This window comes from Parambassis ranga, chromosome 19, assembly GCF_900634625.1.
Source record: "Parambassis ranga chromosome 19, fParRan2.1, whole genome shotgun sequence".
Taxonomy (NCBI): Eukaryota; Metazoa; Chordata; class Actinopteri; family Ambassidae; genus Parambassis; species Parambassis ranga.
This window is the reverse complement of record NC_041039.1, coordinates 12,708,922-12,736,779: the sequence shown is the minus strand read 5'-3', so window position 1 is coordinate 12,736,779 and position 27,858 is coordinate 12,708,922. Positions and strand designations below refer to the sequence as shown.

General features: G+C 41.3%; 3 protein-coding genes across 5 annotated transcripts; all 3 read left to right on the top strand.

Moving 5' to 3' along the window:
- The first annotated feature begins 2,049 nt into the window (after positions 1 to 2,049).
- On the top strand, positions 2,050 to 16,932 carry ano5a (anoctamin 5a). Of its 3 annotated transcripts, none has more exons than XM_028429985.1 (22): positions 2,050 to 2,299; positions 4,581 to 4,642; positions 5,082 to 5,219; positions 5,515 to 5,556; positions 8,236 to 8,343; positions 9,375 to 9,443; positions 9,615 to 9,899; positions 10,051 to 10,170; positions 10,255 to 10,370; positions 10,466 to 10,600; positions 10,676 to 10,781; positions 10,873 to 10,933; positions 11,212 to 11,363; positions 12,083 to 12,157; positions 12,943 to 13,171; positions 13,248 to 13,426; positions 13,519 to 13,616; positions 13,878 to 14,008; positions 14,248 to 14,453; positions 14,530 to 14,732; positions 14,852 to 14,957; positions 15,152 to 16,932. In XM_028429985.1, exons 1-22 carry the CDS (start codon positions 2,230 to 2,232, stop codon positions 15,380 to 15,382), a joined length of 2,922 nt encoding a protein of 973 aa, XP_028285786.1. In that variant the 5' UTR covers positions 2,050 to 2,229; the 3' UTR covers positions 15,383 to 16,932. The 3 variants fall into 3 exon arrangements, with proteins under 3 accessions (XP_028285786.1, XP_028285785.1, XP_028285787.1); XM_028429984.1 differs by lacking the exon at positions 12,083 to 12,157 and adding an exon at positions 11,667 to 11,747; XM_028429986.1 differs by lacking the exons at positions 5,082 to 5,219; positions 5,515 to 5,556.
- A 218-nt stretch (positions 16,933 to 17,150) lies between these two features.
- Positions 17,151 to 18,418, top strand: LOC114451653 (P2Y purinoceptor 6-like). The gene is made up of 2 exons (XM_028430435.1): positions 17,151 to 17,182; positions 17,342 to 18,418. The coding sequence occupies exons 1-2, from the start codon at positions 17,162 to 17,164 to the stop codon at positions 18,416 to 18,418; spliced, it is 1,098 nt and encodes a 365-aa protein (XP_028286236.1). The 5' UTR covers positions 17,151 to 17,161.
- Positions 18,419 to 19,144: 726 nt separating this feature from the next.
- LOC114451424 (vesicular glutamate transporter 2.1-like) lies at positions 19,145 to 27,198 on the top strand. The gene is made up of 12 exons (XM_028430020.1): positions 19,145 to 19,497; positions 20,745 to 21,000; positions 21,280 to 21,398; positions 22,182 to 22,296; positions 23,196 to 23,283; positions 23,467 to 23,553; positions 23,979 to 24,121; positions 24,205 to 24,354; positions 24,842 to 24,974; positions 25,053 to 25,163; positions 25,247 to 25,374; positions 25,539 to 27,198. Exons 1-12 carry the CDS (start codon positions 19,412 to 19,414, stop codon positions 25,869 to 25,871), a joined length of 1,749 nt encoding a protein of 582 aa, XP_028285821.1. The 5' UTR covers positions 19,145 to 19,411; the 3' UTR covers positions 25,872 to 27,198.
- The last annotated feature ends 660 nt before the right edge of the window (positions 27,199 to 27,858 follow it).

Sequence of the window (27,858 nt, the reverse complement as noted above, 5' to 3'; positions counted from 1 at the left end):
TTCTGCCTGTAAAAAAAGACATGTGTCAAATGGGTGGTCCTCTGTGCCTTGTTATTATAAAGATAACTTTTGCCATTAGTCTTAGAAACCTAAGGCAGTGCTCACCCAAGAAGACCCACATCTCAGGGAGAGGAGGAGATATGAGGCTGGAGAAAAAGTGGTCACTAAAATAAGCAGCTGTATTTCTGTACTCAGCCACACCCACAGAGGAGGATAACATAATTACACCCACAGGACTGTTTAAACCACTTGAAGGGTGACAGACAGGGCTGCTCCAACTAAACATACCCAGAGTGGAGGGAGGAGTAGCAGCAAACTGTAGGGAGACCCTTTCCTGAACTCCGTGTAGAGACATACAGCCATGTGCCTGAGCAGGAAGACATGCCAAACATGCTGCTCTAAACAAATCTAAACTAAACATCCTACTGGTGAAGAGGTTTGTTTTTATATAGCCAGATGTTGAAAAAAACATTTTATTCTCTAAGCATTGTTACAAGTGATTCACTTTAAGGATCATTAAGGTTCTGCAAGGGCAAGAGTCCCAGTTGATTTGTACGTGTTCTTGGAAATGCACTCTGGATATTTTGTCAAACAAATGAAGTATCCAAGGGAACACTGACAACAGAGGATGACAAGAGATAACCAAATCCCTGCTGCCATCTTTGTACACCAAAGTGTGTAAACGCTTTGTGTTTACTTCGGAGCTAATGTTTTCTCAAGTGTAATAAAGGTTGTCTTTATTACTCACATCACATCTGTACCACAATTTATCAACATTTTACTTCTAATGAATAAATAACTAATCAATTTGCAAGAACAGCAATGACCACAAAATGAATAATACATTAAATGAATAAATTAAGCAAAATCAATTTAGTAAAATAAAAATCTGAAATCAAACCCTACTCCCCATAAGAGAAGTTCAATGTAGGGCACCATCGTCATTTTGTGTCGCCTTTAAATACGTCATTGCTGTCGCATATAAAACGCGCCAATCTCTGCCGGCTAAACAAACTCCGTTGCTAGCAATTATAATTTGTGCCGTTATAGCCCAATACACGTTATATGGCAAACATTAATGAAACAAACACAACGGGTCACGTTACATTCCTTAAACGGACCATTACATTTGCTCCTGTCCTTCTCGCAGGGTTAGTTTTCATAATGCATTATAGGATACAGGGCCCTATATGGGGTCAGACCTCGGACAGCACTAGGGTCATATTTCGGACGCAGACTATTATCATACGTCGAATGGTATATTCACAAATGTCGTTACACAAATCAAAAACCTTTTTGTTGCATTTAGGAATGAGGCCAAACAGTACACCAAAACTATAGAAAAATCTCATAATTTGAAAGCTATAAAGACTTTACGTTATTGTGCTCTATACAATATTTTTGTATAATTCTCATTGTAAAAATAATGTTTGTATATGTAACCCCCTGGCACTGTTCCTTTTTGTTCAAGTTCTAATAAAGTTTATTTTAAAAAAAACTCTTCCAGAAAGAACTTTTAGAACTACTTCCGGTTCACGTGCTTTTTCCTCAAAATAAATTATTGTAGTAAAATGTTCATAATAAATCAACACTCCACGTTGAAATTTTTTTCTAAAACTATTATCATACGTCATCAAACCACGCCTCGATTCTGATTGGCTGGAAGGTGTCTCATAATTTACAGACTGCTAGCCGTAAAAGAAATGAAAAAAAGTAGCTAGCAGATTAGTAACTAGCAAGTACGTTGTTTAAAACGTAAATTAACGATATTTTCTTTCCTTTATTAGCTTTTGGTAAGTGAAACTTTAAGGCAACCCTAAACTTACAGTGGTGTTAAGTTAATACACAATGGAGGATAAGGTTTTATGCAAACGCTAGCTTATAATTTGCTTTCTGCGCACATTAGCTTGTTAACTTTTAAAATGTAAACTACCTACCGTTCAGTTTACATACATATGTGGCCATTTAGGTACAGTGTCTGTTTACCTCAAGCTCAGATTATTGGTCTGTGGTGTGTGTGTGTGGTGACACTCCCCTCATGAACCTCCCTCTAGGCTGGAGTGATGCAGCGTTTAGTGGGTGAAGGAGTCTGGAGAGGCAACTAGTTGGCTAGCCACAGAGGACGGACCGTGAGGTTGGGGAGTTTCAAAGGGGGAAAACGTGTAACAGAACCTGCTTGGCTCAGGAGATATTGGACCCGGCGGGGACCGACTCGCACAGAATTTCAACATGCACCGAATCACGGGTAAAACGGGAGGAGACAGTTTAATTGAGATGAGCCCGACATACTCCTTCAACGGTGAGTAGCGGAGAGCCACAGACAGGTCAGCCTGTCCTCACTGCGGATTCATGTAAAAATACATTTCTAAATGTTTCAGAATTGTTTCAGAATAGCATCAGTTCTTAAGTTAGTAGGTTCACTGTTACGTTTCTCAAACTATACAGCCTTGAAATAACTTTGGGTTGAACTTTCAGGGGTTTACCAAATTCAGTCTACCCCCCTTTAGGTAATCTTACTTAAGAACCTGTAAATGTCTCGAACAACCCTGTTTCTCATTTTAAATAAACAGCACATTATATTTACTTTTAGGACAAAATTACTGACAAATTATAGTGTACACTTTGCCACTAAAATAACCTGCACAGCCTATACATAAACAGAGGACACATTAAAAAAATGTTCATAACTATTAACTAGTACTCATCTACTTAAATGTATACGCCCTGCTCATTTCCTCTGTACGCCCTAACCAGGCTGCACTCTTTTTCTTCTCTTTTTTTACAATGGCAGCAGTGACTTACACTACAGCCAGCCAGGCCATGACAGCTGGCCTACTTACTGGAAACACTTTGTCATCTCTAGACAGCCGCTACAGCCACTAGCACAAACCCCACATCCCTCTGTTCCTGGCTAAATGTGAATTCTAAACACAGAGGACTGTGTTTAACCATTTATGGCTGAAAATGTGTATTGGTGCTGAAAAGTGAATCAGCCTGGATGCCCTCTGGCAGCCTGCATCAGTGTGATTCGATGTAGTGTAGTGTTTCATCTGCAGCACTGAGAGCTTCAGCTGAGACTGAAATGAGAGTTACTATTACCTTGTTGTTTTTAGTGTGTTGAGAGAACAGTGGAAAGTGTGCCCTTCACCACATCTAGTCGTTATCTTAATACAGAAGTGCAGATCATCTCCACAGCTTGCTTGCAGACTCTTTTTGGACCATGTTGAGTACTTTCATGCTTATCATGATCATGCAGTTCAGACTTGCCATTGCATTAACACTGATCCTTAGTGAGCTGTGTGCACTCTGCAACATATTGTGTGACTACTGTCTTCTTTTTCCAGGAAATATGACAAATATACCCACAATGTTCACGTGCAGTATGTAGCAGTTTGTTGTGAGGTGAGCAGTGCATTCAGCACAGCTAAAGAATTCCAAAATGTAAAATTCTTAACTCAAAATTACCAATTTCAATAAGGCAGATGTATTTGTTGCTTCTGTATTCATAGTCAACAATAGTTGCTGCTCTTTCAGCAGTATTACCAAGTTGTAAAATAATAATTTGGCAAATAATAGATGTACTCGAGGCTTGCTCTCTGAAGTCTGTTCGGTTGCTGTGGGTTATAAAAAAAAGTGATACAAAAGCTGCCTTGTGGCATTTCCACTGTGATCAGCTGCTCACTCTTGAACAAAGCTTTAACTGTAGAAGCTACTTGGGAAAAGACTCCTGGCATTGCTGACTGGTTAAAATTGCATCCAATACTGTGTCCAACTGTGCAAAAATATGCTTAGCTGTTTAACAGACATGCACATATGCTGCAAAGAAATATATAGGTATAAATTAAAGTCAATAACATGTATGACAAAAATGTTACATACATACATACAGCTTTATAATGATACAGTTATTTAATTACATGGTGTGTAATAATGTTGACAAAAGGTTTGGGTGCTTGTTTCAGGTCTCTAAGCTTGTTTTCTGTGTTGAGTCCAGACTAAATATAACTTCAGTCAAACCGTCAATTACTGTAGGACATTTCTATTTCAACACAACACATAGGCCAAAGACTTTTGCTTTATTTTTTTAGTAATAGCAGTGTTTCCAGTGCTTCATGTCTGTCCTGCCTTTCTCTGCGCCTTGCAATTTGTTTATGTAAATCTTTTCCGTGAATGTACTTTGTAGTTGTATTTGACAGGCAAAAGCACAATTTTGGCGCGTTAGTTCATCACGCAGATGGCTTTCATTTTCAAACACTTCAGGGGGTTTATCAGTCTGCTCAGTCTTGTTTCCTGCCGACACACCTGTTTCTGTACATTCACAGCAACATGGCTGTGTATATTCTTTCACTGTGACTTCTACCACAGTTAAGCTATCCTGGCTGCTGCCGTTGCCACGCTGTGTAAAAATAGACCACAACACTGGCTGGCTGTCAGTGCCCCCTTCTTTACTCAGGCAGCTGTTTATAGGCCTGAAGCTTTGCTGCTACCAATCTGCTTGTTTGAGATTTACTGTGCTGCTTGTTATTGATCTTTAACAATGATTTAATCCATTTTTAAAAGTTTGTGTTATTGTTTTGCAGATGATATAAATGGCTATCACCAACATGCTTCATCCAGCACAGGATCCTTCCAGCAATCATCGGTAAACAACAAACTACACTGCAAAAAAAAAAGCTTACACTCATACAGTATCTTTGTATAAGGTGGTTCCCTAAAGCAACTAGTTCTTAATAGATTCTGAATAGCTTTTTCTTTTTGTTGTTTTGTGCTGATCAGAGTTTACACCAGCTACTGAAATAGACAAAACATGTTCTTGTTAGACCAATCCATGAAAAAATGTTTGACATTATCAGTGTTGCAGGAAGTTCATTGTGTAACAGTAATAATCTTAATTTAGACATCCTTCCTTATTTTTTCTGTTTTTGTACACCCACCCACTAAAGTGTGCTGATTTATTTTAATAAGCTCAGTTTTGCCTAGATTTAAGCTGGTAATTAATGCTATAGGACACATACTGCAAATGTCATGAGGGGTCATTCTAATGCTCCTCTACTTTCCCCCTTTTCATACTGTACTTAAAGTTCCCTTTACCGCCTGATGTGTGTCTAGAGACCTGTGAGTCTCTCAACACCAGTCAGGCCTCCCTGGCTCCATCTGACCGCAGTGACAGTCCACAGTATGAAAGTCAGACCTTAGAGCGAATCAATGCTTTGACTGGGGTAAGAGAGCAGCCAGGGTTGCAGTTGCATGCTGCTGATGTGTCAGTGTTTGTGTCATCTTACATCATCTCTGAACTTAGACCTTTAACTGATCTGGTTGTGATTTTGGCTGACTGTTTATGGATATAATAATAATAATAACTGGAACAATGTGTTATAATGCAAGCATAGAGTATCTGTGGTCTTGCTCTATGTTGATTTTCTCTGTCATGCCGCTGCTACAGTTTTGGCTGTACAATGATGAATCTGTCGTGTTGCTAGCCTTTTTCTCACTTTCCACTTGGTTCCTCCACAGCTTTCGAGAAAGCGGGCACTATTCCTGAAGTTTCGTTCCAGGGTATGGCATGGTAAAACAGGCTTGTGATGTGATGCAGCCCTGCGCATATGTCTGCCTGCCTGTCAGTCGTTCTGTCCTTATTGAAGAATATGTTTGTTAGATTTTTTCCCCAGCATCAGGTAATGCTTAGATCAGGGGAATCGATAAACATTTCTTAGTAGAGCACTGATGCTGGCTTTTGGAAAGCATGTTTTCCTTCTACAGAGGGTAATGGAAACATGCTAGCATAAGTAACTATGTTTTGCTGTGTGGTTCGTTAAAATAGGCTGTTCACTTGCCTTGTTCTCACCTTTGATAATTGTCTGCTTCACTGAGGAGAAAGCAACAGTCTGCTGGTGTTATAACTTAATTAGAAGGTGCACACATGTACACATACATGCAGCTTTTCACATGTGCTGTACATAGTACTTGTCAGTACTGTAATCATGGCCCTGCCCTTTGCTCATGACAGGACTGAACTGTGCTGTGGCTAACCACATACTGTACTATAGCCCCGGTCTTTTAAATCTCTAAATGTGGTCCTATTTAAACAGTGTGTAACCCATTTTAATGAAAAGTGTAATCATGACCCTTTTAAGGCAGCCACTCTTCAAGGTAAAAACTATTTTTCCAGTAATTTGGCCTCTTCATACTAAAGACTACGATTTAACTTAGAGTAAGTTCACATCATGGAGTTTTAAAAAGCTGCACACATGTATAAATAGTCTCTGTAATCACTGGGGATCTCTGTAGTCCTCCTCCTTGAAAATGTGGGAATATGGGTGTTTTTTTTTAAGTCTCAACTGCTTGTTTTCAACATGTTTCTGCACTGCTGAAGGATTTCACTAAACCAGATGTAATTTTCTACAACCAGCTGGAGATGTAGAAGAAAATTCTCTCCGTGTTTAGAATTAATTTGAGGATATAAAAATTGATTGCATGCAGTAAAGACACATAGCAGTCACACAGCAACCACCATTTACTTACTTTGAGGACATTTCCTTTCAGGTGACCAGTCAATAATCCATCACTTATTACATTTAAAAAGTCTGGAAAGCAATATTCAAAAGATCCCCTCCCTGAAACTTGCTTAGGTTACACCATGTTCCACATTTACCCTCCTTAAATAAGATAAAAGGCGTGCACATGTTGAAACGCCCAGTAGTTAGGGGGTACAGTAGTTAGTTAATGTATAGAAATCTGTGGCTGCTGCCAGCCTCTCTGAGCAGAGGCAGGTCCCAGCAGATGCACTGATTCCATATGGCTGATCTGTAATTATTGCAAATTACAGAGAGTTTCTGCTGTGCAATGATGGCCCAGTTAAAGAAAGCATCTACCTTGGCACAGCCAACATGGTCCAGTCTGCTCTGGGAGATGATGCAGACCAATAGTTAGTATGTAGAATTTGGACTTGGAGAACTGTGAAAATGTTGAAACACAGACAAGTGTTATAGCTGTAGAAGTGAGAAGCAGCTGTGTTGCTCACACAATATCCTGCCTTTGTATCTGAGATGGTTTACATGTGTGTTTTGTTGTAGTTAGGTGTTCATATTTAACTGTTTTGTTTCACACAGTCAAGTCAAACTTGTGTTATCAGTTCTTAGCTGTCATTGTGGAGAAGATATCTTGATGTCATCATTTTGCTTTTGAGCTGAGGTTTAACTGACATTTGAACTGTAAGGCAGCATGTTTGAGGACTGTTGTACACACTGATGTTACCTCCTCTTTTCCAATGCTGCTGTGCACTTATTAAATTAGCTAGCTGGCAGCAGCTATGCTGCCCCCGTGCTGATGTCATCTCCTGAGCTTCCCTCTAGCTTTTTGCTAGTCTGAATGACTAAGCATGTAACGGCTTGTCCTGGTAGGGGAGCATACTGGTTGGATATCATCTGGGCAGAGATAAGTGGAGGGAACGTGAGGGAGGCAAGACTCAGCTTCCTGGAGAAAGGCAATTATGCTTTAATCGTGCAGCCAGCTATTCTACTGATGCATCATAACCAGAAAGGGAGTGACCATGGAGGTAAAGTGCACTTCCTTTTACTCCCTTCCCCCACAGCTTTGAGCTGATGGACACGGCAAACTGTCAGAATGAGTGCACAGTAGTCATAATACAGCTGGGAGGGATGTTTTTGCTCTCTCTGTGCTGTCCTGTGTAGGTGTCTACTATTGTAAGGTGTATGGAAAATACATTGTACACAGCTATTTTTAGTATTCTGAACAGCTGAAGCAGCACCGACAGCCTTCTCCCTTAAAGCATTCCTGTGCAGTCAGCCCTGCAGCCACTGCAGAGATGGTCTCTGCAGGGCTAGCATTAGCTGAGGCACATGCTTGGAATTTCTTCAGCCACCAATGCTTATTCTCTGTGAACTCCAGGATTTACAGTAAAGTCATAGGCGTATAAAGTGAAGTAGTGTTGGAATTGTTAGATAAGTTTTGGTTATTATTCTTTAAAAGCATATTTCTCAAAGGGGATATGAGCATTATAACACAGCGGACACAAAAATATGATAATCAGTATTTTTGTTTCAGACAAATAGTTGAGTGTGTGATGTGGTGTGGTGTGGAGGCCTTGTTCTTTAGGTCAACCAGATGCACTGTTTGACTGTCGGCCTGCTGTGGTGAATGCATCCAAAGACCTGTTGATACTATAACCTTCCTGTGTGTATGTTAAAATGTCACCTCTCTGTTATCTTATTATAGATTGACAAACAACAACACAGCAAAGACTCTGTCTTCTTCCGTGACGGAGTGCGCAGGATTGACTTCGTCCTGTCCTATGACGATGATAAAGATGGCGAGAGGAAACAGGTAAAAAGTAACCTCTGGGTGCAGCATATACAAATGACTTTTTTCCTGATTGCTGTGGCCAGAAGTGATCTTAGAATGAAACGCTAATGTTATTTCCACTTTGTGCTTTTATCGGTAAGACCAGGCTCATAAAGGATATCCTTGAAGTTCCTTGTGTGTCAGCAGCATACCCTGAATACCACAACACTGATAAAGTTAGACAAACTTTTATTCTCAGTATGCATCTGTAATCCTTACTAGACACTTTCTAAAAAGTGACTCTCACATGAAGAACCACTCTGTAGCTCAGTTTATATGTAAATTAACTTCTCATTCCGTCTGAGACCAGACATCTTTATGTTGCAAGTCAGTTTTATCAGCTGTGCGGTGCTGAAAGATTGTTTGTGTTTCATGCTGAGATGTGAACCTTCACAGCTTAGTGTTACCTCTCCTGACCTATAAGGATGTCTCACATTTTGCCTCAGTCAGTGACTCAACAGTCAGCCTTCTGGCATATTCAGGAAATCACTAATTTTTTCTGTTGTACTAGGAACGGTCAAATAGGAGGGCAGCTCCTGTGTATTATCCACATGTGTTGTCACATTCGTCAGCTTATCTAACAAGGATTTTTCTTTTGCTGCAATGACACTTGTTTTGTATTTAAAAACATTCCATATGGTAGATTTTGTCCTAGTAGCGCTCTATCACAACTTACTTTCACTACCTGTTTGAACTGTAAAGAGTATAATTAGTATACTCTTTACTAATTAATTGGTTTAATATACCTAAATGTACTCATTTCATTTTGATTTCAAGTAGTTCCTAGATAAAAGAGATCAAATTGGCTTCCTAACATGCACATCAAAACTTAACAATAATTAGAGAGACTGGACCATTACTTTTCCTGATCACCGAGTAACGATCATTTGCAGCAGCAATCAATAATTGAGTTTTGTCTGAACAGAAGAAATGTGTTTGCCATCCAGGTATGAAACTCCTCTACACATTTTTTTGATTGAATTCTTCTGTGTGTTCTTCTTGTACTTCTTCAGGAGAGGAGGAAAGTGTATGAGGCCAATTTGGAGAAAGTCGGCTTGGAACTGGAGACAGAAGATAAATTAGTGAGGACCTACTGTTTCTGATTTCTGACATAACATCATATCACCATTCTGCTATTTTCTCTGAGAGTTTTTAAGGATGTTTTTATCACCAAAGTAGTTTTATGGTTTATGAATGAGGGCCCATACCCACATTGTAGTGCATATGAATACTCTGCTGACTGTCATCATCAGGAGTCAGAAGATGGAAAGACCTATTTTGTGAAGATCCACGCTCCGTGGGAAGTACTGGCCACATATGCTGACGTACTGAAGATCAAGGTTCCCTTCAAGGCCAATGACATCCCGGAACACAGCGAGATCCCCATGAACTGGCTTACCACACCTTTTCGCCTGCCAGAGGACATCATGCACCCTGAGCCAGACTATTTTACAGCCCCCTTCAACAAGAGCAAGTCTGACTTCTTCCTTATCGATGACAAAGACACGTTCTTCCCTCCTTCCACTCGCAACAGGATAGTAAGCATCATTGAGCCATGATTGTCTTGTTTGGGACGTTAAATTGTTTCAACATGAGTACGACAACTTCAACTATTGTAAAACTGAGGATTCTTTAATTGAAAGAAAATAATACATACTGAACTACAACTTTTGTTTTTATCTTTTTCAGGTCTACTACATACTATCACGGTGTTCATACATCAAGGATGAATGTGGAGATAAAGATAAGAAAGGAATCAAGAGGTTGCTCAACAATGGCACCTATACTGCTGCCTTCCCTCTGCATGATGTGAGACTCTTGTGGTCAACCTTTGGCATTTCATTTTACCATTACAAGGCATAAGAGTGAACGCCATATTCTGTGTGCCTGCAGTCTAGATACTGGACAAAATCAAAGGACGCTAGCTGTGAAAGCGAGAGATACAATCTCTACAAATACTGGGCCGGATTCTTCTCTTTCTTCAAAGAGCAGCCCCTCAACCTCATAAGGTAAGACCTCAGGACTCTTATCTGTTGTATATTTACTCAACATTAAGCTGGCTGCAGAATTAAAGCAAGAATTGTGCTGTGTTTCCCTTTAACAGAAAGTATTATGGGGAGAAGATAGGCATTTATTTTGCATGGCTGGGTTTCTACACTGAGATGCTGCTGTTTGCTGCAGTTGTAGGAACAATTTGTTTTGTTCATGGATTCCTCACCTATGATGACAACCAGTGGAGGTATGTCTTTCAGTGTATATTGACCTGTTTGTTTAGTCTGAGCTTATTATAAACTAACCTGAGCATTCCCCACAGTAAAGATATATGCAATGACACAATCGGAGGAAACATTGTCATGTGTCCACTTTGTGACAAAAAGTGTAGCTACTGGAAGCTTAATACAACATGCAACTCCTCATGGGTGAGTAATTTTTGCTGAGCATGATTCATGTTCTACCCACAATATGTGAGTGGTTGCAGCTAAATGTCAACAAATTTCTTTCTTCTTTCAGCAATCACACCTATTTGACAATGTGGGAACAGTGTTCTTTGCCATATTCATGGGGATTTGGGGTAAGAAAAGTCCACTCGCAACATTTTGTATTTATACCTAGTGCACCACCTAGTGGGAGCATTGACTTTGTATTTAAAGGACTGACTCACTCAAATTCAGCATTTTGCTGCTTTTGTTTGCTGTGGTCTGAATCTGTAGCCACAGACAGCATAGTAGAGCTGTCAAAGCAGTGAAAATGGCATTTAAAAACTAAACATTTAATGCAGATTAAATAAAAATTAGAGTAAACAAATCATAATTTTGATATGATATGCTGAGCACGCCTGTGCCTCTACAGTGACGCTGTTCCTGGAGTTCTGGAAGAGGCGACAGGCTCGTCTCGAGTACGAGTGGGATCTGGTCGACTTTGAGGAGGAGCAACAGCAGCTGCAACTTCGGCCAGAATATGAGACCAAGTGCACCGACCGCAAGCTGAACCGCATCACTCAGGTGTTTGTGTGCTCATGAAACACTAATGTATGATACTGATCTAATATTCAGCTGTTAGACTGCGTTGCTTCCAACAGACAAATTTACTGAATGTTAGGACTGGATTACACATTAAGGTATCAATATGGACTGGTTCCATGTACTTATTAGACCATGTCCTGAATTAAAAAGCTGGTTTCAATGGAGACTCTGATTGAGAGTACCGTTGAGCTAAATTGGTAGTATTGCAATTAAGACATACACAGACTTGTTAAATGAGCAGGTTGCTATAATTTGCTATGACCACATCCCACCCGTCCCTAGGAAACAGAGTGGGTTCTTCACAGGACTGCTACAGATCTATTGGGGAAAATATTTCTGTGCTGGGCCACCGTGATCCTCTGGGTAAGGGTGGCACCCAAAGTGGAATGTCAGTATGGTGGGGAAGAGGTTTTCAGTGTGGTGTTGTTTGTCTAAACATTTCTGGAAAGACTCAGAGGCAAGAGTTTCCTTCTTTTGTCCGGTGATGGCTCTTTTAAGAGGTTTGTTTTCAAAACCATGGGAAATCATAAGCTGATGCTAGCACACACAATGTGTTCTGATTGGGCAACACACTATAGCTCTGCCTCACATGTGAGTATTGAGCTAATTAAGGAACCTGGCCTTTTAGAGCTTTCTTTTCAGGACATAACCAAGGTTAACCGACTCCTGTGTTTGTGCTTTGCTTGCTTATGATTTAGGAAATGGAGCCTTACTTACCTATAACAAGCAAGTGTGCACGCACATGTCTGTCTGGGGCCACTGTCCTGTTGTGGGTGAGCATAGTATTTTTGGTATACTTTGAAGTCTTGTCTCTTCCCTTGTACTTTTTATTGTCATTCTAATGCTGTGTGCCAGGGCTAATGTGTATAAAAGAAACTGAGTTCTCCTCAATATTTGAGAACTGGAAGCTTTATGCTGAATGTTTGTCCATGGCACTTTGTTTATTTGGCACTCAGATACATTTTTACTAACTCTAATACAAACAAGCCCTGAAATTGTGCCTGTTGAGTTTATAAATGACCTATAATATAACTAAGAAATTTGGAGAACCTTTCTTTTCACGAGGCATGTGTGCACACTTCAAAGCATGACAATTACTCATAACAGATACATAGGGTAAAATAGCTTTTCTTGCAGATTGGGGTGATTGATAATTTTGTTTTATATGATGCCAGGAAGAAGCCTAGCCTACTTTACAGCATGAATGATTGACCTCCAGAAAATGATCTACAACAACAATGCCAACATCATTACTGTCAAAAAGGGAACTACTGTGCTCCTTGTAGTCATCACAACGTGACATACCAAAGAAAAATCCTGGATCAGGCTCTCAGACTGTGCTAACAATTGCCAGTTACCTGCAACAGAAATACCACAAACAATACTGACTTTCTGCATAACCTCTCGAGCTGGAGGGCTGTGTAACTGATGTCATTATCAATCACCCCTCTTATTTGCTTGTACATCTGTGATGTGTGTTGTTGTGTGTTGTCTGTCTTCTGGTTTTCTGTATTGTGCAGTTGTGTTTCATTTTGTCACTGTCTTCTCTGTCCTCAAGATCTCATTGATCATTGCCTGCATTATTGGGGTCATAGCGTACCGCCTGGCGGTATACGCTGCCTTTGCTAGCATCATGAAGGACAGTCCCACCGCCCAGCTGGATGTGGTTGGTCCCTACATCACTCCACAATTGGCCACCTCTGTCACTGCCTCTTGCATCAACTTTGTCATCATCATGATCCTCAACCTCATGTATGAAAGAGTGGCTGTTTGGATAACTGATATGGGTGAGAGCCAGAGTGAGATACAAGATTTATGTTTCTGAAATGAAAATTGTATTTTAATCCTTTTACTGTTTGACAGAGATCCCGAAGACCCACCTAGAGTATGAGAACAAACTGACGGTGAAGATGTTCCTCTTCCAGTTTGTCAACTACTACTCCTCCTGTTTCTATGTGGCTTTCTTCAAGGGCAAGTTTGTTGGCTATCCTGGAAATTATGAATATATGTTTGGCAAGTGGAGCAAACTGAGGAATGAAGAGGTAACAGATCCTACTATATTCAGAATTATGCTTGTGAGTCATCATCAGTTTTCATGTGTTTCTTTGGTCTCTTTCTACCTGGCTGCATTCAGTGTGACCCTGGTGGCTGTTTGATTGAGTTGACCACTCAGCTGGTGATAGTGATGACTGGTAAACAGGTGTGGGGAAACATCCAGGAAGCTCTAGTCCCGTGAGTACACAAACATCAGAGACACGGGTTAAATTCACACACTACAACATACAGTTGTACCACTAAACATACGTTTAATTGATAACACACATACATTGACACAATACATTTGAATAAAATCAAAATCATAATAAACACAGGAGTCCCCATATTTTTCTAAACTTTGCAGAGAATTTGAAAACCCACATATAAGAAAATTCCATCCTAAATGCAGCATGGGGTTTACCTGAAAGCTCTTTGTTGCCCGCTCGTCCCTTGCAGGTGGTTGATGAACTGGTGGGGAAGCAGGAAAGCACGAAACCACCCAGAGAGTATTTATAGCCGCTGGGAGCAGGACCACGACCTGCAGAGCTTTGGACAGCTGGGCCTTTTCGATGAGTACCTGGAAATGGGTAAGTCAAGAATGTAGTGGATAGTTTCTGCTCATAGTGGGCACCTAAACAGAGTTCAAATCATTACCAATACTGAATTTGAATCAGGACCTTGCCAAGAGCTCAACCTGAACCAGGATCAGCAATAATATATCGTCTATCAGGATAAAATGATAGAGAGAAGAATTGACCACCAGCATCCTGCAGATGGTGCTGTTTCCCTTGTTCTGTCACCAACATCTCTCCTCTCCATACCTCAGTGATCCAGTTTGGATTTATCACGTTGTTCGTCGCCTCCTTCCCCCTGGCCCCCCTCCTGGCTCTTATCAACAATGTTATTGAGATTAGAGTGGACGCCTGGAAGCTCACAACTCAGTTCAGGCGTCCTGTAGCAGCTAAGGCGCACAGCATAGGAGCCTGGGAAGAAATCCTCAGTGGGATAGCCGTACTCTCTGTTGTCACAAATGTAAGTAGGCTCAATAATACTTAGTAAGACGCATTTTTCTAACTCAACTAACGTCACTACTTTTCATTGCTTCCAGGCGTTCATTGTAGCCTTCACTTCTGATATGATGCCTCGGCTTGTGTACATGTACGCCTACCAGCCTGATGGTGAGATGACCATGAAAGGCTACATAGACAACAGCCTGTCGGTATTTAACATCTCTCAGATCCCACTGGAAAACAAGCCAGATGCAGAGGAGAATCCCTCCTGGTTTAACAGCTCCATCCATACTACATGCAGGTGTGTGTGTGTGAGAGAGAGAGAAAGAGTAAACATTAAAAGGGGGAGAAGTCATTTTTCTGGCTGTATAAACATCTGGATGAAATTAAAAATGGAACCTATATTCTCTGGCTCTGTAGGTATCGTGATTACCGCTACCCTCCTGGGCATGAGAAGGAGTACTCCCACAATATGCAGTTCTGGCATATTTTGGCTGCCAAGCTGGCTTTCATCATTATCATGGAGGTAAAACCAGGCCTCTGTCCTTCCACCAGCACCACCAACAGTTACTGACTATTTGAACTGAGACTCACATTCCTAGCCTATGTAACAAACAGCCCACTTCACCCACCCACGCACACACACACACATTTTCAGATAACAACACATAAGCAGAGTTTCTTTGTTTCGCTGAGCAGTCCTGTCTTCTTCCACCACAGCACGTTGTGTTCATGGTCAAGTTCTTTGTTGCCTGGATGATTCCTGATGTTCCATCTGATGTGAGGGCTCGAGTGAAGAGAGAACGTTACCTGGTCCAGGAATTTCTGCACAACTATGAAGTGGAGAAGCTGAAGATCCAGCTCAGTCAAAACAGCAGCAACGAGTGCACCTGCACGCCAATGATCTATCCGTCCTTATCCAAACATGAAGTACTGTCGGAGTGCCTCTAGCACAGCGAGCTGCTGGTCAGTCAGTGTAGCACAGTAATGTAGATTTCCCTGCATGTGTGCTGTGATACTGACCATTACTTTGCTGTATTTCCTGTGGTATTCACTTACACACAGGTTACTTTTACTCAAGAGCTAAATGATTACTCATTTGACAGCCATGTCTCTTCTAATAACCTGCTGATGGTAAGAAATCCACACAGGTGAAAGACCAAGCCTTCATGCATGCTGAAACTTTAAGGCACTTGAATTCATCTTGTCATATTTATGGCATTCTGAGGATAATCTAAACTGAATGAAAGGAAATCTAACACACTGTGTCAACTAGCGTCCTCTTCTTTAAATACTACACTATTTATTTCAAGTGCCACTATGAATATCCAAAGACTGGATGCCTTCATATATCACACTATGTCTGAGCAGACTCTTAGAAGTTTAAAAATATATGAAGGGTTCCATTGACATATAATTTATGTTCAACTCTGACCTTTTGTTTTTATAGTTGCTGTACCAAATGTGAGCATTTTTCTTTTCTTCACAGTACCATTGTAACACCTTTTTACCAAATTCTGTTCCTCTGTCCTCTGTTTGGAGGCTTAGCCACATTTGGCTGTAAACAGTCTTTGAGTGTGTTACATGTGATGTAGCTTTGTTTATGAAAAGAAACCTGGGCTGCTTGTTACCACTATGAGTAAGGACAGATTTTTTCCTGCGTTGGCCAGTTGTTGAGCAGCAGCTGGTGTCCATGTTGACTGTTGACAGTGTGTCCTGTTCCTGGAGAAGATAGGTTAGGCGATAAAAAGAGTGAAAAGATCCCTTTCTTTAAATGTGCCTATGTTTACTAACACATTTGAGTTAATGAAAGCCAGCCCCCATCTACTGAACTATGTTTGCTCCGTTACACAAAGCACATCAGCCATCGCCTGGTTCTTGTGTTTCCTCAACTGTGTAGAGAAGGAAAGATACACATTCTTGTAACTGTTTTGCACAAAGCACTTAATGAAACATGACTACCAAGACATAAACATGTCAAACTAATTGTCATGATACAATGTGTGCATAATCAGTGTTTAGAAGCAGCAAAGAGATGACGTTTGTTGTACTGTAGGTAAGAAGGTCTAATGCAGATGTTTAAATGTAATGAAGGTTAGATGTAGCTTTTGTTTAGAAACCATATGAAGGATTTTTCATTTTATTAGCTTATAAATATGTGCAGAAATATTAACAGCTGACTGTTAATGCTACAGACAATTACATCTGTTCCAGTTTGCCTTATCAGCTCTGCCCTTAGCTGGACTAATGCCTGATGATGCCTTAAAACATCTAGAAGATTTGTTTTTCTATTTTATTATACTCTTTTGAACTCTTTTCTTTTCCTTGTGTATGTTCTTATTTTACTTTTGTTACCATGCTCATGGTTTAACAGTGAACCTTTTTACAGTACCTTTAAGTTAAAAGTGACATGTTTTTATTAGTTTTGTTCTGTCTTTCTTTTTGTATTTGCCATGTATCCAAAGACAAATATTTCAAATAAAGAACCAGTTTAAGTTGAACCTTGAGCTGTTTTCTGACATGTTTGGCCTGATCCTGTATGCTGTGCTGATCCTGAATGCTGTGTTGCTCTCCTGCAGGACATGAAAGTTTCTGTTCACAGAACAGATGGCCAGAGAGAACACTGATAACTATTCAGTGTTTGTTCACACTGGTGGGTGTGTTTTACACCAAAATATGCTGGCATGGTTGTTTCTCCTGGCACAGTGCTGATGCCACTGTAACAAAGACATGGGCAACACTCAAGTTCAGGTAGGCTGCGAGGGTTCACTGAAATAAATTTTTCATTGATTACAGTTATTTTATAATGATAAACGCTTGCTCTGTAATGATAGTGTGTTCCGTGATGTTTTTAAGTACATAAGTAAACAAAGTTTTAAATGTCCAAGCTGACCCTCTGTGCTCATCCAGCCCCCAGAGGAAAGCTTTTGTAACCTGGACTCACCACCAGGTTTACCCGTGGTCCAGCTCTACGTGTTACCCTCCTTCTTCCTGGTGGTGCTCCTCCTCGGGCTCCCCCTCAACCTGCTCTCCCTCTGGGTTTTCTCTCACCAGCTGAAGCGATGGACCCGAAGCACGGTCTTCCTCTTCAACCTGACCCTAGCTGACACCTCTTGGCTGCTGGCCTTGCCTTTGCTCGTTCACTACCATCTGGATGGTGTGTACTGGAGGCTGGGGCTGACGCTCTGCAAGACTGTGAGGATGCTCTATCACAACTACTTCTACCTCAGCATCTTCTTCGTGACCTGTATCAGTGTGGACAGATACCTGGCCATCGTGCACCCGCTGCGCTCTCTGGCGCTGTTAAGCCGGCGGCAGACCTGCCTGCTGTGTGTGGCGGTCTGGATGGCCACTCTGGTCCTCAGCATACCTGTTGCCCCCATGACTCTCATTCAGACCTGCCCTGGGAGCAACCGCACCATATGTACCTTGTACGTTCTGCTAAGTAAGACCGAGAAAAGCCTCCCTTACTCCGTCGTATGTTCCTTTATCTGCTTCCTCCTGCCTCTGTTCTCCATTTGCTACTGCGGCCTGCGCAGCGTCAGAGAGCTGCGCCGGCGACCCTGCCGCCCCGATCCGCGCAACAAGCAGCTGCGGATCCGACGGCTGCTGAGCGCAGTGCTGGTATTATTTGCCCTATTCTACCTGCCCTACCACCTGAGCCGTAACGCTGCCATCTTGATGAGGGCAATCTATCCAGAAGACCCCGCCTCCTGGTGGGCGGCAGACCTGGCCTTCGCCCTGGAGATGAGCGTCTGCAGCCTCATCACCTGCGTTAACCCTTTGTTCAGCTGCTGCATTGGCCGCCAGTTCAGAAATAAGTTTCTCGGAAATGTTGCCGTCATGTTTCAGCAGTGTCCAGGCGTGCAGGTTGCGTCACAGATATCCAAACGCACCCGGATGACGGAGAGGAAACGTCAGAGAATATCCACTGTCACACCTGCCTGCGCACTGCCTGCACCTGTCTGTACAGATGTAAACCAATAAAACGCGTGTTCTGTTTTTCATGTGATAAACACACTGTGCAGAACAAATGTGTCCTGTCTCGTTTATCTCCTCTCTTATCAGCTGAGGTCGGCTCTCTTTAACTTCCTTACACAACACTGCCTCTGCGTGGCTGGCTGCATACTGTCTGCAAGAACCAGATTTTCTTTTTCTTTTCTTTATATATTTATCAATGAAACCACTGAATTTGTTTAATTTACTGTAATCTCTCACCAGTCTGGCCACAAACATTTTCCAGCACAGTCTGTAAACGCTGTGAGAAATAGCCGGATGTAACGCGCTGCAGTCGGGGAGGGGGTGACTGCTTTGTGGCCGCTGCAGCAAGTGATTTATAAGTGGTCGGAGCTAATCCTAAAATCCTTTTTAATTCAGTTAGAAATCAGTGAAGGAGAGGGGTTATGCTGTCCGCAGACAGATTTTTGAGTTGTAATTGAATTAGGAGGAGAGGCGCGGTGGGAGCGGAGGGAGGAGGGGCGCTGCTCGGAGCAGCTGACAGGTAGACGAGCTGTGAGCTGTCCGCGGTGCTGAATCCTCCTCCGGCTGCTGCCACACCGGAGCTCCTTACCTCAGGTTAGACCAGAGCTCCTCCAAACCTCCACCGGCTCCTTCACTTGTTTCATATTTCCCCACCTCGATTTTTAAAAAGAAAAATCGGCAACTTCTGATGATTTTTTTGGTGTTTTTATAATCGCTGACTGGATCTTAAAATGGCACTGCATGGATTAACATTGCGCAAGGCAGAAGCGGACTTATTTGACTGCTGTTTTGTGAGTGTGAAAGCAGCCCTTTCAGACTGAACGTGTTTCCCTCCTCTTTCTCCATTTTCTGGCTCATCTTTTCTGGACATCGAGGCGTTTTTTTTATATTCAGCTTGAAGGCGTTCTTTGGATTTATATCTTTACAATATGCTCTTTACTGCTGCACTTCTATTTCTTATAGTATTGTAGATTCAGATTAAAAGGGGACAATTTGGATATGGAGCCTGGCAAGGAGAAAGGTTTCCCCACCTCTAAAGAGGGGCTGAAGCAAATCGCAGGAAAGGCCCTCGGGAGTCTGTACAGGTAAGAGAAGAAGAAATCATCCTTTAATCACAGAATTATTCATTTTCTGATTAATTAAAACCCAGATGTTAAAATGGCACATAAAGCGTGCATCGCCTTTAAATGTGGTTTATTCCCGGATTACAATCCCAAATCTTTTCTTTATGGGATGAATCACGGATGGAGTCGTGTGGCCCGAATATTTAAGGATCAGATATTTCCCTGGAGGACGGTCCCCCCTCCACCAGCAGCTGTGGGTGTTTTTTAATAATTAATGAAACAGAACGAGTCGTGACACAAGGTCGGAGAATATCTATTACCTTATTTATCCATCTGTATGAATTCATGATCGATGGACTCTGTATCAGTTCACTTGATATATTCTTTATAGATCCAAACAAACTGATAAAGAAAACGGTTTAAATTAAGGACAGCGAGAACGAACGCTAAGTTTAACTTCATTATTTTTTAATAATCACTGTAAAAATAGAACAAAACGAATTTTGCACAATTAATCCAAAATAGGACGCATTTAGTCTCCATATTTTTGGTGAATGTTTTGTGCAGGAATGTGTGGGGGGGTTTTTCGTTTATTTTTGAGGGGCTTTTTTTCCAATAGTCTGATTTGAATCTGCAGCCCGCAACACAGAAACGTGACTCAAAGCTGTGAAAGGAAAAAAATCTTTCATTTAGCAGGCCTGCTCTCACTAGATGAGGCCTTCACATTCCACTGTTGAAGAATTTAGAAATGAACCTTGATGTTTCTGTGGAGAAATTCCGCAATGCCCGAAGTCAGAGCAGGAGAATTCCGGTACCATATTTATGAGAGCTAATTACAATAAATAAATAAAAAAATATAAGGATAGCCCACAAATCAGGTCTAAACAACGATGGTGCTGACAGTGCTGCAATGCGGTATGAAGGTCATTTTCTCCTCCGTTCTCAGACAGCCTTTCTTTCTGCATGGCACGACAATCAAAAAGATAGACTTTATCCAAAAATAAAAAACAAAAATGCGCAGGTTTTCTGGAGAATGTGCACGATTTACGTATAATGCAGACATGTTCAAGGCCTGGAAATGAATAGAATACAGGATAGCGTGGAAAGAAACACTTATTTAACCTGTACATGAGATTTTTTTCAGCTTTTTTGCGTAAATAAAAAATAAAAAACAAAATCTGGCAATCAGATGGATGTTTAATTTAATCCAGGTCCTCTGTGATTTTAATTTACAAAAAGACTGTTATATAATCGCCTCTGTGGTGCAGGAGGATCGAAAAAAAGCAGCAAACAGGTGAGGCGATCGAGCTGACGGAGGATGGGAGACCCAGGGAGGACCAGGAGCGGAAGGCGCCCCTGTGTGACTGCACATGCTTCGGGCTTCCTCGCAGATACATCATCGCTATGCTGAGCGGGCTCGGCTTCTGCATCTCCTTCGGTATCCGGTGTAACTTGGGTGTGGCCATCGTCAGCATGGTCAATAACCACACGATCCATCAAAACGGCAAGATCATCATAAAAGAGGTGCCTGTTAACTCCGCCTCCCCCCCCCCTTTTACACCAGGACCCCCACTTTCCAGGGTCTGAGGGCCACAGTACATAAACGACCTGTTTTAGTGCTTAAATGGTAAAAATGAAATGTATAGCGCGTTTAAAATGAAATACAATGAGCTTTATAATTTCCATTTGCGTAATCACATATATTCTCTATTGAAATAAATATCTCAGTTAAACAATAGATTTTTTTACTGTGATTACACTTACATTTTTAAAATTAATTGTGTATATTTTCGTGTCTGAAAGAAAGCGAAATTCAACTGGGACCCAGAGACTGTGGGGATGATTCATGGATCCTTCTTCTGGGGCTACATAGTAACGCAGATTCCAGGAGGTTATATCTCCTCAAGACTGGCTGCAAACAGGTACATTTACAGCACTAATATCCATTGTACGCTCATTTTTTTATTGGGATATATAGGTGTTATTGTTTGGTTTTCCGTCTTTTATTTCAAAGAAAGGAACAAGCAGATAAACTGGGGATTTGGCTGATGCCCGCCAGGCGTGCCTCCTCATGTTAATGAGCTCCCATGGGACGGCCATGTCTAATCCTTTATGTTGAGAGGCATGGCAACCACACCAGCCAAAACCCTGCGTGAGAGATGGTTCCAAGGCAGGATTGTAGTAGCATGATTTTTAAATGACCATGTTGACATTTTTTTTTACCACAACTTACAACTGATCAGCTGGCCACACTCAGACAAAGGAGCAGCAGAGAACAATAAAATGGTGGAAGCAGAAACACAACATTTAGCAAAATATGATTAAATATTGTTGCTGCACTGAAAGAGGAAGGAGTCATTATTATTAGATGAACATGAGGGGATCATTAAGTTGTTGTTTTATGAGGGGATTGGAGTCTAAATAAGATGCAAATCTTTGAATAGCATCATCTTGCCAAGTCAGCTGAGCCCACTGACGCCTTCTGCTGCAAACACATCCTGTCCTCACTCCCCTGGAAACTGAATATGTGCCTGTGTGCATGTGTGTCTGTGTGTGGCATCCAATTAGGGGCTGGTTCATCTTCATTATTCTTTCAGTAAAAGAATTACATTGAATGAGCGATATTGATCAGTATATCTGAGACTCTTCTGGACAACCTGATGATTTTGTTTTGCTAATAATTTGACAACATGCTGTTTATGCAGAGTTTTTGGGGCTGCCATCGTGCTGACATCCACACTGAACATGTTCATTCCCTCCGCTGCCCGGGTGCACTACGGATGTGTGATCTTTGTGAGGATATTACAGGGCTTGGTGGAGGTACGGATGCACATCAGATTCTGACCTTTAAAAGACTCAAAACATGAAGCTTCATTATCAAACCGCGAGCTGAACCTGACCCCTGATGAAATTGTTCTGTTAACAGGATCCGTCCTGCTCTCTATTCTATTATGGAGAAGCCCCATTCATTAAACTGTACACAGATTAGCACACAATCAGCAGACAACACACACAAAAAAATCCTGTATAGTGGGGCTAATGTATGTTGGTTTGCCTAGCTGAAGCAGCTCCACATAGAAACACAAAAGAGGTAAAAAGCACTTGATGCAGGCGGATCCCACAGCTGAAGAAGCAGAGAGGGATGCTGTTATCACAGTGAAGGTCATCCTCTTTTGTTGTTCTGTTTAGCTGTATACTGTCGTTTCAATAGCAGCTCATGACCATTGAAAAAGAGAGAGGGAGGGAGGGCTGCCTGTGCTCAGCACCAGGACTTATTACTACAAATTAAACATTAGCATTTCAGGGTGTCTCCCACTGCAAGCCCCAGCAATTTGTGTCTATCAATAGTTTATTGTATGCCACTTAGTGTGTAATGAAGATTTAATAGGAGCAATTCAGTTTTTATCCATGAAGTGGGTAGTCAGCCTGAATTTGCTCTAGCTCACACCTAAGCCATTAGTCTTTATTAGAAAGGTCAGACACAATGCATGTCAGTTTGTTTGTTATTAACTGCAATTTGTCCTGCACATCAGAAGAGACTGCGTCAATCAGGCACAATGCATTTTCATTACAAATTCTATTGAGTGGGGGAAAAAAAATATCACATTCGTGTATTGTTGCATGTTGCAAATTAGCATCTTGTGCCATTACAGCATTACACATTGAAAAGATGAAAATGATCCTGATCTTACTGTGTATTGTCATTTGTTGGTGTGCAGGGGGTCACTTATCCAGCTTGCCATGGGATCTGGAGTAAATGGGCTCCACCGCTGGAAAGAAGTCGTCTGGCAACCATCTCCTTCTGTGGTACAAAACATGCACACAAAGTTTGTGTCAACACATGACTTCATATAACACAGTGCAGGTTTACAATTACACAATATTGTTCCTAAAAGGTCTGTGAACATGTATTGAGCAGAATTGTAACAAGACACAGAGGGGAAGACACCGCTCTCTTTCTGCTTAGTCATGATAATTGGTCTTGTTCAGGATCTTATGCTGGTGCAGTGATAGCCATGCCTCTGGCCGGGATCCTGGTCCAGTACACGGGATGGTCCTCTGTCTTCTATGTGTATGGTGAGTGTTGATTAAAACACTTTGTTGAGTGCAGAGATTAACGTTATGTGCACCTGTCTGTTATGTAATGTTAGCACACTGCAGACAGATATTGCTGTATAACTGCATCTGTTACAGTGAGTTCTGGATCTCTTGAGCTCTTTGAAACTTTATGAATTGTGTTTTGATTTTCTCAAAATTCAGATTGATATTATTTTTATCGTTTAAATAGAATATAATGGTGAAGCTCTGCTCACATTTAAAGTGACAATCAAACATTCCTTTGTTGTTCTCTTTGGTGACATCTGTTTTTTAAACCCCATTTTGGGCATGGGTTGGTTGATTCCTTTGATTTTTTGCAAATTGAGGGACTTTTATTGGACTTAAAGACTTAAAGATTGTCTCTTCTCTGTGCAATTGACTGTGTGTTTGATTCTTTTGTTCAGGCACATTCGGAATATTTTGGTACATGTTCTGGATTTTGGTATCCTACGAAAGTCCAGCAGAGCACCCGACCATCACAGAGGAGGAGCGCCGTTACATCGAAGAGAGCATTGGTGAAAGTGCCCATCTTATGGGCGCATTGGATGTGAGTCCTCTGTGTGTAAAGCCTGATTTGTAACATCACCTCAAGTACTGCATGTCCAGGTGATTCTGAGTTTGTCATCACAGAAATTCAAGACCCCCTGGAGGAAATTCTTCTCTTCCATGCCCGTCTATGCAATCATCGTGGCCAACTTCTGCAGAAGCTGGACCTTTTATCTGCTTCTCATCAGCCAGCCAGCATATTTTGAAGAGGTGTTTGGATTTGAGATCAGCAAGGTAAATAAATCCCTTACAGAGCTTATTATTTGCCCTAAAATATCACAAGCATAAAGAGATAGTGGTGACCTAAAGAAGAGCAAAAAGAGAAAAATATGGTGTGTGCAGCTATGAACATGCAACACTGGTATGGTTGGTATAAGTGTAAGAAAATATATTTGATCAAACAGGTAATTTTGTGCTGATTTCTGAAAGAAAGTGCCCTGTTTGGTCATTTTACTTTCCTACATAAATACATGCATCATCCAAGCAGCAGAATCAGGTCAGTCCTGATCTCTGCCCTGCAGTGAGAGTCTGAGGCATGACTCAAGCTGCTCTGACAGCTGTAATTCAGAAACGGGATTAGATCCTGTTATCACTGAGGTGAAAAACTGCTCACATGTGACACTGAAACGTAAAAGGAACATTTGTTTGGGGTGTGAATGAATTGCTTTTGTTATGACGTTCCTTTGTGGCTGCTTCATATTAATGTCTGATGGTTTCTCAGGTTGGAATGCTGTCGGCTCTCCCTCACCTGGTCATGACCATCATCGTGCCTTTAGGAGGCCAGTTAGCCGACTACCTACGGACCCACAACATCATGTCCACTACTACGGTCCGCAAAATTATGAACTGTGGAGGTGAGGATTTAATCATCAGATTTTAGTAGTCCAAGTGTTCCCCATTAGTCCATCAGGTAACTCTTCTCTTGTTTTCAGGGTTCGGAATGGAAGCTACTCTCTTATTAGTGGTCGGTTACACTCACAATAAAGGGGTAGCCATCTCTTTCTTAGTTCTGGCGGTGGGCTTTAGTGGTTTTGCAATATCAGGTGAGACTCACAACAATGCAATCTTATTCCAATTATCACCTGCTTGTGCTTATAACACATAATTTACACTCTTTTTGATGCAGGTTTCAATGTAAATCATCTAGACATCGCTCCTCGCTATGCCAGCATCCTCATGGGCATTTCAAATGGTGTGGGGACCCTGTCAGGGATGGTCTGCCCTCTTATAGTGGGAGCAATGACAAAGAATAAGGTGAGTCTGATAAAGTTTTCAGGACCTGTGAGGTGATTGGATGCACTAAATTCATTTCTATTCACAGAAGGTTTTTAACTGTTTGTGTAAGACTTCAAGGTTCTGAGTAAGAAGTTACAAAGACCTTTCTGAAATGACTCACTCTGACTCTTGGCTGTTTTTAGACGCGGGAAGAGTGGCAGTATGTCTTCCTCATTGCCTCCCTTGTGCATTATGGAGGTGTGGTATTCTATGGTATCTTTGCATCTGGGGAGAAACAGCCGTGGGCTGACCCTGAGGAAACCAGCGAAGAGAAGTGTGGCTTTATAGATGAGGATGAGCTGGCCGAGGAGACAGGTGACATCACGCAGAGTTACGGCGCAATGGGAGGAGGTCCAGCAAAGAGCTACGGGGCCACAGCACAGCTCAATGGAGGCTGGGTGCAGGACTGGGATAAGACGGAAGAATACGTACAGGAGCCGGCAGGGAAGATGTACTCTGAGCGTGGCTACTCTTAAACCAGACAGCTGTGGTGAGTCTGCCCACAAAAACAGACTCTCCATCACAGATTGCACAATAAGCATTGATTTCAGATATTTAAAATCCATTCTGTGTGTTCAAGTAAAACTAGTTTCAAAAGCCAATGTAAAGAAATAGTTGCAATGCAGAACAATCCTCATTAGATTCTGACATCTCTCATCACATCCTCATGACGTAGGGCTTCACTATACACACAAAGAAAACTGCAGAGCTATGGTGTACGACTTAGGCAGGCAACTTATCAACCTACTTGAACAACATGAGCCAGACGACACTGCAGTTGACCATCATATAGGGTCTTTCTCTGAAATACCACTCTGATTGCACTGAAACTATAAGTATTCTAAAAACAAGATTATATTCTGTTTCTCAAATGTGTTTTATGTACTGTATATATCTGTATACTGTTTCTGTGAGACTATTGTGGATTTTGGGTCGTTGATCTGTGTTAACATAAATATAAAAGGCCATATTTTTCATGGACAGTACCTCTTCAGGGAGATGTCTGCTTGCAAAAAAGGTCTTCTTCTTCTTCTTGGGTGAGGCCTATAATACACTATAAAGACAAAAATAGCGTGAGTGAAATTGAACTGTAGATTTTTAGTGTGTGTTTGTTTGCATGAATTTGCTCAGATCAATGTTTCAGATGCAGCCGCCTCACAGTCACGGATAGTCCTCATTCAGCCTACTGCTTCGTTCTTAGATATGTGTCTTCTGCCATAATGAATAATAAAATGAACTCTTAATAATCAGGTTCTGATCGTGACTTGAGACAAATCCAAAAAAAAAAAGAAAAGAAAAAAAAACAGTTTTGGAGGCAACTGCTCAGAAGACATTGTTTTATTGATGTTTGGTGTGCACTGCAATAAACTCTGTGTAGCCGCCACCCATCACATTCTGTTTTGTAATGTAACACTGGCTTGCTGTATCTAACTGTAATTGTTTTGGAGTCATGTGATGATCAACATTAAGGTGCGTGTTTTCACAAATTACTAGTGTCTGGAGAATCCAGCTTTAGTGCTCATGATGCAGGAGATGTTGTTACATTTTGACAGTGAGGGATGAAGAATCGTGTATGAATTGATCAGCCAGGTTTTGTGGTCTCTTGCTGTCTCTTGGTTGTTGTCATGGTCGCCAAAAAGTACTTTTATTGACACATTGATATTGTCACATTTAAGTGGACCACTTGGGTTATTAATAGATGGCTCTTCCACCTGACTTTATTTGCTATTTAAACACTTTCTTCATTTGCTGTATGAAATCTGCAAGGATGTTTAAAATATATGAATATTTAAGAATGTTTAAGACGACCAAAAGATGCTATTATGGCTCTGTGCCTGAAATTTATGTAAACAGATAAACGTGATTTTATGGCTACTAATATTGTGTAATGAAGAGGTATGTTGATGTAAAAAAAGTGTTATAAAAATACTCATATCATTTTATATATATAAAAAAAATAACCAAAATATTTTTGTCATTTCTATCTTGTGTGTTGATGTGATTTACTGCCGTCCTGCAGACACACCACCAGTTAACCTCCTTCTCCAATCACTGACAGGCATCTCCAATTCTCTTCACGTTTCTCATTAGTAAATCAATGGCCGAGGTCTCTGGAGTCCAGAAGGGAGAGTATAGTGGACCCTGTAGCCTGGTAATTGTTATAGAGACAGGAAGAAAAGCTATAACTGGAGTTTACATCCATACAAACCAAAGTCATTGTCTGTCTTTGCAGAGACTTCTGACTTTAATCTGAAAAAGCTGCTGTCGAGGTGTCATGTAGGTGTGTAAAAGGGTGATGAATCTATTCAACCTCTCACCTGCCACTCACACACCTTCTATCTACTGGAGAGATCAGATGCCTGGAGTGTGCTGTGAGAATGTAACATGATGAGTATTTGATGCACACCCTGGTTTTCTTCTCTGTAAATCCGAGGTCAGCGGTGTTATATGCAACAACACATT

What these genes read in the sequence shown, in the direction of transcription:
- LOC114451424 (XM_028430020.1), top strand. Translation starts at nt 19,412, where the DNA reads ATGGAGCCTGGCAAGGAGAAAGGTTTCCCCACCTCTAAAGAGGGGCTG. An exon ending in GCAAGATCATCATAAAAGAG is followed by an intron (nt 21,001 to 21,279) that starts GTGCCTGTTAAC and finishes CGTGTCTGAAAG; the next exon opens with AAAGCGAAATTCAACTGGGA. An exon ending in TATTACAGGGCTTGGTGGAG is followed by an intron (nt 22,297 to 23,195) that starts GTACGGATGCAC and finishes GTTGGTGTGCAG; the next exon opens with GGGGTCACTTATCCAGCTTG.
- ano5a (XM_028429984.1), top strand. Translation starts at nt 2,230, where the DNA reads ATGCACCGAATCACGGGTAAAACGGGAGGAGACAGTTTAATTGAGATG. An exon ending in CGATGAGTACCTGGAAATGG is followed by an intron (nt 14,009 to 14,247) that starts GTAAGTCAAGAA and finishes TCCATACCTCAG; the next exon opens with TGATCCAGTTTGGATTTATC. An exon ending in TACTCTCTGTTGTCACAAAT is followed by an intron (nt 14,454 to 14,529) that starts GTAAGTAGGCTC and finishes CATTGCTTCCAG; the next exon opens with GCGTTCATTGTAGCCTTCAC.
- LOC114451653 (XM_028430435.1), top strand. Translation starts at nt 17,162, where the DNA reads ATGGGCAACACTCAAGTTCAG. An exon ending in TGGGCAACACTCAAGTTCAG is followed by an intron (nt 17,183 to 17,341) that starts GTAGGCTGCGAG and finishes GTGCTCATCCAG; the next exon opens with CCCCCAGAGGAAAGCTTTTG.